Source organism: Trachymyrmex cornetzi, unplaced genomic scaffold (assembly GCF_001594075.2).
Source record: "Trachymyrmex cornetzi isolate Tcor2-1 unplaced genomic scaffold, Tcor1.1 scaffold125, whole genome shotgun sequence".
Classification (NCBI taxonomy): Eukaryota; Metazoa; Arthropoda; class Insecta; order Hymenoptera; family Formicidae; genus Trachymyrmex; species Trachymyrmex cornetzi.
In genome coordinates, this window is record NW_017295817.1 from 77047 (window position 1) to 85747 (window position 8701).

Consider the following 8701-nt stretch of genomic DNA (forward strand, 5'->3'; position numbering starts at 1 on the left):
GAAACATTTTTCTCTATCCCTACTAGTTTTCGAGATATTTGACTGGATCACTTCAGATGGTCCACCCTGTATTGTTACATCTACAAGATAATATGGAAAAATCTCGAACGCGCGTGATACAACTGTTCAGCATACGCTATTTCTATAATCACATTTGCATTTACTAAGAAACATACTTTGGCTGTGTTCCAAATGTACTGTCAGTGCTGAAAATGCTATAGTTCACGTTACCAGGGAATGGAAGTAACTCGTTACTTGTAACGAAGTTACAGTTACAAGTTACTTTTTTGATAACTTTACTAGTAACTGCGTTACTCTTTTCTTTGGTAACTGTAACGGTAACGAAGTTACATTTTTTTGGTAACTGTAACGAATTTTACAGTTACTTTTATCGTTACTTTACACATGATTGGACACGATACGACACAAGCCACTTACACTGTAAAAAAATTTCGTAAATTTACACATAATAAATGTAAAATAGATTACATGATTAGTTCTGTAATTATAAAAAAATCATACAATTTTGCAGAAATTATGTAATTCCACAAAAATTATGTAAATTTGTTTTTATTGTGTAAATATATCTTATTTTATATTGGAAATTATGTAAATAGCAGGATATTTTGAATATTTTCTGTAATTATCCAAATTTTAGTAATATTACGTAATATAAAAGAAATTTTTCGCGTATTGTTGTTAAATGTATAATAATATATAGTGCGAAATATATTCATATTCAAATATATTCATATTATCGTTCCTGTAGCTACACATACACATTGTAATTGTACTTCCACAATCTGCTTAGTTCCAAACCAAGAAATTATTTTTATTTGCATATTGCAAATATACAAACGTGTGAACGTTTACAACTATTATAGTGGATCTCAAAATTATCCATTATAATAGTTATAATTTTACACAATTTTTTACAATGCGCTTGAGACTAGAGAAGCCTCTAGGCCAGTCCGCTGTGATTGTTGGTCGTCGATTTAAAAAAAAGTAACGGAAAAGTAACGAAAAGTTACTTTCTCAAGTAACGGTAACTGTAACGAGTTACTTTTAAAAATCGGTAACTTGTTACTTTTCCTACTGGGTAACGAGTAACTGTAACTTGTTACTTTTAAAAAGTAACTTTCCATTCCCTGCACGTTACATACACTATAGATTTTCAGTATAGGCAGTCAATTTTAGAACATAGCCTTTATAAAAATGCAAAACTTTAAGGATGTATTGTATACACATAAAGACACATTTAATAACACATTTTATGCTTTAGGTTAGTGATTATAATGGCATTATACTAGCAGTAGCGGCAAATCACGGAGGTCGGACACATGATGCTAGAGTTTACAACTCGTCTCGGTTATCGAGGCACATGTTGAACCAGTATGAAAATGGAAGGAGAAATGTATGGTTGTTAGGTAAGGCTTTTACACACACACGTTAAAATCAATATAAAATTGAAAATAATAACATTAATCTACAAGAAAATATAAATTAACAGAATGGATGCAAAGCCAATGTGAACAAAATACAGGGTGATCGAGTGCAAATTCCATATATTTAAGATAAAAATTACAGACGTTTCAACCCTTAGTATTAAGTCATCCTCAGTATAGTAATGGGTATATATCAATTGAACACGTTGCAATTGGATATCAGCCAATCAGCGTTTGAATAGTGGAAAGGCTCTAGGCACCGGTCGCTGTGAGTGGTTATGGACAATTGATACAGTGTGCAAGTGAACTGCTCCCTATAGTAATTAATAGAAGTAAAGAAAATTAAATTGTTACGTGTATCGTTAAATGTTGTTATATGTTAAACTCTAAGGGACCTATTCTGTAACTCTTAACGACTCTAAGGATATCGTTAAATTATCGTTGCGCAGCTATTTTGCAGTATACAAAACCTGCGTAATGATAATGTAACGATATCGTTGCAGTTGTTAAAAGTTACAAAATAGGCCCCTAAATGTCAATTGTAAGTATTTAACAAAATTACTTATCGACCGTGGATCAATAACAACTAAAAAATAATTAAACGGCTTCTTCCACGAATACTAGCTGAATTTAGTGCAGGATCATAGAATAATCCATATTTATTATAAATCATATTACAAACCAAACGTTTCGGTCTGTCATCAGACCATTCTCAATAGTATTACATTCAATTATGAAAAATTTTCGCAATGAACTTATACAGACTAAAATCACTCAAAATGTCAATATACATATCGCTGTCAAAATTAGTTAAGATGAATTATCGAAGTATCATGATTTTCGTCAACTGCAAGACCCATGGAAACATAGTATGTCATATCGTTTAAATGATTTTCATCCTCAGCTTTATATGAAAACAAGTATGTTCTACCTTTTAAAAAATTGTTATTTTAAATTACGTTTATATATTCTATTTTGAATTAATATTATAAAATTACTTACATTAAAGGTGTGATTAGCAATTATCTACTCCTTAGTAATAATCTTATTTCATTATAATCATTCGACGCACCATTACCTGATACTAACATAATAATATTTTATTTTAATCAATTAAAATGACTAACTTAATAATTTCACACAGCTTTGTAATACCTGCGTAGAATCGTTACAATGTATCGCCGCATATACTGCACAATTTGTCAAAGACATTATTCTTTTCAACGCTGATAACCGTTATTATATCGAATGCTAAGACGAACTGCGAGAAACTGTTTCGTATGTTCTGACCTTCAGTATTTATATTGAAGGCTAATGAGAACTTATATGCATTCAAAACAACATCACACAATGCCTAGCAAGGAAACGTAAGCTTCTGGAAATTTCTGAGTGTCAATCTGCTTATTTAAACCATTTTCTTGTTTTTTGATAAAAATCATCTCTGACGTTAGTCTTTTGAAAAGATACTGTTCTTTGTCCATAATCTTTATATCATCCCAATTAAAATTATGACCATAATTAATATGATGTTCAGCTAAAACGGAACTACAATATTTTTTATTTTTTATATCTTGTTGATGTTCATGTAAGTATTTAACTGAATACATAAACCAGTACATTTAGTATTATATTGCAAACATAAATGATTGTCTGTTAAGTTACGACGTGCTTACAGTGAGACGAAATCCTACTTCTATTAATTACCATACTGGACTTAATATTAAGGTTCGAAACGTCTGTAATTTTTATTTGAAATATATGGAATTTGCACTCGACCACCCTGTATTTGGTTCACATTGGCTTTGCATCCATCCTTTTTTTGAATAAAGATTAATATAAATTTTGAATAAAGATTAATATAAAAAAAATAAATTTAAACATTGAATTGTATTGAAGAATTAATGTTATTTTTTTATTTTTAAACTTGTGTTTTGTTTTCTAGGAGATTCTGGCTATCCATTATTGCCATATTTAATGACTCCAAAACTAAATCGACCACCAGGATCTCCAGGTGCATCATATACAGATGCTCACGCTGTAGCACGAAGCTCCATAAAGAGAACAATAGGAGTACGGAAAGGACGCTGGAGATGTTTGCGTAAAGAAAGAGGTTTACATTATTCACCAGAATTTGCAGGTATTGTAATTTATTCTTATATTTTATTTTTAAAATGTTGAAATTATTGTAGAATTTATTGTTATTTTTATTTCAGCACTTATAGTAAATGCTACTTGCGTATTGCATAATATTGCTAAACATTATAATGTTCCGGATGTTGAAATATACAGAGAAGATGAGCAAGAAAATATTGAAGCAGAAGACAATATGCGTGCAGATATGCGTGCAAGAGGAAATATAGTGCGAGAAACAATAATTGAAAGATATTTTACATAGAAAACTTAATTTTATTTTATATTTTATGTATTACACAATAAAAATAAGTATCACAGTTTTATACATAGTTTCAGTTAATCTACATTACGTAACTCAAGTAAACAAAATAAAATAATCAAACTTAAACAAACTTAATGATTTCTCTTAATTGTTTCTACTGTCCTCTCATATCCTATTTTAGTAACTCAAAAACATCACAAATCATTATAACCATGTATCACTTGATCTTAAATAAATCTACATAAAACACGCAAGTTTATAATTTTATATACATATATAATAATGTTATATTTAGGAAGACCATCATATAATTACACAAAGAAAATGAAAGCTATTGCTGTTTTTGTCAGTAAAAAATTGCTTGTTTGCAAGTAGAGCATTAAATGAAAAAATACTAGGGACATTTAAAAAAATCCTTAATATGCAGGATATTGTATATAATTTATTACAAATTAATATCATCAAATCAAAAAACTTTTTGATAACAGTTCGAAAAGATCACTTAAAATTGAAAAAATTAATTTTACATTTTGAAAAAGTCATATGTAACAGATACATACTTTCTTATCATTAAGGTATCAAGAATTTGAATTTTCAATTTTTTATCTAATTATTGACAGTATCCAAATTTGTAACAAATTATATATTCTCATCCTGCATGATAATAATAGTGTATACCTTCAACTAGTAGATGTTAATCTTCCTATCGTATTTAATACATTGTCTTCTGTACTTTCATTAATTATTTCATTCATTACTTTCTGTACTTTATTAATTAATTATTACTTCATTAATTACTTTCTGTACTTTCATTTAGTTTCAGTTAATCCGTATTATATATAACTCAAATAAACAAAATAAAATAATCAAACTTAAACAAACTTAATAATTTCTCGCGTCAAAAAAAATTATATAAATATGTTTAAACTGTATTGCAAAAAATTTAGTATGAATTGTTTGTTGATATTTTAAATACTATTTTTTATATTAAAGTCTCATTATCACTCGATGATTTCAAAGCTGTTTTTATCTCTATTAATTCGTATAAAATATTCTTTTATACTGGTAATTTCTTTTTCTTAAGTTTTATTTCCTTTTTTTTTAATTTTAGTTTTCTTTCTTGTATTTCTAACATATTAGACGACATTGTTTGTATTGAATTTCCTAGAATTGAAAAAGTGAATGTCTTATTAGAAAATTTCTTATTAAAATGTATTAATAAGATACATATTAATAATAAAATATAAGATTATTTTTATTACATTAATTACCTCTTATTGTATTCTTTCTATTTACATTTGTATAAATTTTTCTTCGTTTTTCTGTGTCATTATGTAATGGTATATTTTCAATGTCTTCTATAGTGTTCTCTTGATTTCCATTATCTTCTTCAATTACCATGCATATATCTTGTTCTGCTGTTTCAGTTTCCACAACTTCTATACTTCCTGAAATAGGATTTTCTTCAGTATTAATTCCACCTTCTGGAATATTCTCTAATCCAGCTGCCTCTGGTGTCAACAATTCTAAAACTTGCTCTTCAAATACTGAGAAAGCTATTTTAGGAGGTGGTCCACCACCAGTCCCTTGTACGTAATTGCATCTTTTTGCTTCTTTTTTTAATATGTAACTTTTCATGTCTTTCCATGTCTATAAAGTATATTAATAACAAGGTTACTTTTATAATAATAAATAAATTTATTATTTAAATGTTACAAAATAGTTATCAAAAGTAAAATTATCTAAGCTTTGCCCATTCTTTACCAGATTTTTGAAGACCTTCGATAATTGTATTGATGCCTTGTGCAACTTCATCCCACAATTTAGACTAAAAATGTTATATTTTGTCAAATAATTATTTTTTTCTTACCGATTACTATAATACATTATATAATAAAATACTTTAAATTTACCAATTTTAATCGACTCTCGTTTTTTCTGTCTATTCTACCCCTCACTAATTCGGGATTGCGTTTTAAAAAATTTAATAACATTTCTTTTTGTTTCACAGTCACGTTCATTATTTTTTTTTTCTGTTATAGGTTATAAATGTTATAGGTTATAGATTATGAATTGCTCAGGGTCCGTGCAATATCGCTTCTTCTTCTTCTTGTGTGAATGGCCCCGACTCTATACAGCGTCGATACGGCCAGAATCGAAAATGCCGCTAACGCGGTGAGTAACAAAAGTCTAAAAGAGTGTAATGCATCAAATCACAGTCGAAGCCGGAAATGCTCTTCAAAAAATGTGGGCAAGATGATGCAATACCCGAAGCAGGCAAGACACACGTCCTGTTGCACGTTCTGATACGAACTATATCGTGCAATATCGCATATGTAATCGCGAAACGTGAAAAGTTTCACGTGAAATCTCGATGAGTGAAAAATGAAAAGTGAAAAGTGAAAAATGAAATGTGAAAAGTTTCACGTGAAAATACATGATTGACACCCTGAGCACGACCAATGTCCTAATAACCAGCCACAGGTGAGAGCGGGAACTGATTCAAAAGAAGAAAACTAAAAGACGCAGACCAGAGGACGAGGGGTCGGCCCGCTCTCAATCCGGCAAATGCCGGTAAATTTACGAAGGAGGCCAAGGCCGAAGAGGCCAACAGGGAGAAGGCGAGGCAGTTGAGGAGGGGTTACCGGATAATCTCCGATCCCGAGATGGCCCCCGCATCTGTCTCGGCCAAAAGGGCTGCCGAGAGGGCTGCTGAACTCGCTGAGTACGAGCGGCAGCCCCTCGAGGCAATAGCGGCCGTGGCCACTAGAGAGTTGGCCACGCTCGTCAAGGCCGTGGAGCGGTCCAAGAACATTGGGGGTGACATAGTGAGGGACTTGTGGGGGGTGTTCAGCGAGCTCACCGCAGCCCTCGCGGCCACCCTTAATCGGGCAGGCGACACCTCCGATGGAGGCTCCACGGCTGAGGAGAGCATCGACCGCTGTAGGGAGAGGGCCTGGGCGGAGGAGAGGAGGCGGCTCAAGGCCGAGATAGATCTCCTCCACCAGGAAAGAGAGAAGCGGAGGGAAGAGGCCAAGTGGGGTACAGGATCCCCCCGCCCCTCTCCCCCATTGCTCAAAGATCTGACGCCGGCCACTAGATTCAGGGCCGGCAACCGCAGGTCTAGCGGCGCCCCCGGGGAGCCCCCAACACCAGGGGCTACCTCCGGAGACGACGAGGCGAGGGTCCCGGTCGAGTTGACAGAGGAGGACCTGAGGACACCGTTCTTCAGGCCTCCTCTCCAGGGGGTTCGGAAACAGCTGAACCCCCTGGCGTCGGAGAGCGACCGAGCCTCGCCCATCGACCGGGCAATTATGCCCCTCCCCCCCTCAAAAGGAAGGGGGGGAAAAAGGAGAGGAGGCTGGCCGGAGGCGGCAGCGATGACGAGGAGGAGGGGAGGTTGGAGAGTGTCCTCTCGAGGCTCCTCCCCCGCCTCCTCCGCGAAATGGGGGTGGTCCCCAGGTTGGGGGACCAGCGGCCACGGACGGCCAGAAATGGGGGCGAAGAACAGCCCCCCGCCGTTCGGACCTCCAAGGTGGGGATGTGACCGGATTTGCTAGTGCAATTATTAAAATACCGGATTTTGAAATATTCAACCAATTAATTTATAGTCAGAATCACCTATGGTGTCTTACTTTTCGGTCGCCACTCTATTTAACCAATTAATAGAGAAGGATGTTAATCCAGGATGAACCTTGGAAATGGGCTCTGCGAGCAGGTCGTCCCTCATTGGCGACTTCCTTCAAAGCTCTGCTTCTATTGGCCCGTCGGTCGAGATGTCTGCTTGGCTGAATGCTGCCTTGTGTGAGGAACAGCGATGTGCGCACTTATTTATGTACTGGACGTGTTCGCGAAATAATACGAGAGGCACTTTTGGTGTAACGAATGTTAAAATATTTATTAAGAAAACACCAATAATTAACAATAAAGATAAAGGCCCTCATTCACGCTACGCACTCACTCACTTCAAATTCACACTATACTACGATCTCGCCTTTGTTACGTGATCTCTTTCTATCACGTGTTGTCGCGTCGCGTCGCACCTACGACGAATAACGGACATTCAAGATGGCCGCTCGAGAGGTGGCGTGGTATTGCATCACCTCGCGCAACAACGTACTTCGAGGTTACGTCGCCTCGATAAATTCGCGTAAATTCTACGCGTCGGCTGTACGGGAATCGTGCCGTGCACGTTTAATGCCGTTATTTGACGATTTATCGCCGATTTTCCGCACTTCGGCGGACACAAAGGATTTTCACCTTGTTTCGCGGTTTTATACGCTATTTTCGCGATACGCGATTTATTTATGACGTTAGGCCACGCTACGGTATCACCGGATACCTGGTTTGTAACGCTAAATGCCTTAAAACGCAATTTACGAGCCGCGCGCTTTGTAGACGTCCTTCCCGTCTGGATATCTAACAACGACTCACTCAGCCAACATGGCTGTCCTCGACGCCACGATGTCGAGAAGAAAGGGTCGGTTCTTTTTCCCGAAGTTGTTTCGGTGTTCCCGATTCTAGCTCCTTTCTAGTAATTTCATTCATACGGCCTGTTGTGGTTAATATAATGACAAATAATTAGGAGTTGTTCTCCTTAACACAAAATAATTGTGGACAAGCCGCTCTCATACATAATTCCGCGGTCAATTAAGTTTTGTCATTGGACAAATTCAGTATTAGCCTGTGATTGGTCGCTAATATTCTAAACCTTCAAATAATTATAAAACATATCGTAATAAAACAATATGACAATTAAAAAGGGCATAGAACCAATCTTTAAACAAAACGTATTTAATTAAATCAAATTAAAATCTCTAGATACAAACGTTTCGACTCCGATCGGGTCATTTTCAATGTT

The 8701-nt window shown here is 35.2% G+C and overlaps 2 protein-coding genes across 2 annotated transcripts; one reads left to right on the forward strand and one right to left on the reverse strand.

Moving 5' to 3' along the window:
• The first annotated feature begins 1215 nt into the window (after window positions 1-1215).
• LOC108770339 (putative nuclease HARBI1) lies at window positions 1216-3840 on the forward strand. The gene is made up of 4 exons (XM_018521887.1): window positions 1216-1233; window positions 1283-1427; window positions 3388-3582; window positions 3659-3840. The coding sequence occupies exons 1-4, from the start codon at window positions 1216-1218 to the stop codon at window positions 3838-3840; spliced, it is 540 nt and encodes a 179-aa protein (XP_018377389.1).
• A 1263-nt stretch (window positions 3841-5103) lies between these two features.
• LOC108770340 (uncharacterized) lies at window positions 5104-5861 on the reverse strand. Its single transcript, XM_018521888.1, has 3 exons — window positions 5754-5861; window positions 5590-5668; window positions 5104-5492 (listed from the first exon to the last, which is right to left on the reverse strand). The coding sequence occupies exons 1-3, from the start codon at window positions 5859-5861 to the stop codon at window positions 5104-5106; spliced, it is 576 nt and encodes a 191-aa protein (XP_018377390.1).
• Between the last annotated feature and the right edge of the window lie 2840 nt (window positions 5862-8701).

Bases quoted from the DNA above. Each gene is read 5' to 3' on its own strand.
- LOC108770340 (XM_018521888.1), bottom strand. From the start codon at position 5,861: ATGAACGTGACTGTGAAACAAAAAGAAATGTTATTAAATTTTTTAAAA. The intron at 5,669-5,753 runs GTAAATTTAAAG...TAACATTTTTAG, and splicing joins ACGAGAGTCGATTAAAATTG to TCTAAATTGTGGGATGAAGT. The intron at 5,493-5,589 runs AGCTTAGATAAT...AATATACTTTAT, and splicing joins ATCTGGTAAAGAATGGGCAA to AGACATGGAAAGACATGAAA.
- LOC108770339 (XM_018521887.1), top strand. The intron at 1,428-3,387 runs GTAAGGCTTTTA...TTTGTTTTCTAG, and splicing joins GAGAAATGTATGGTTGTTAG to GAGATTCTGGCTATCCATTA. The intron at 3,583-3,658 runs GTATTGTAATTT...TTTTTATTTCAG, and splicing joins TTATTCACCAGAATTTGCAG to CACTTATAGTAAATGCTACT.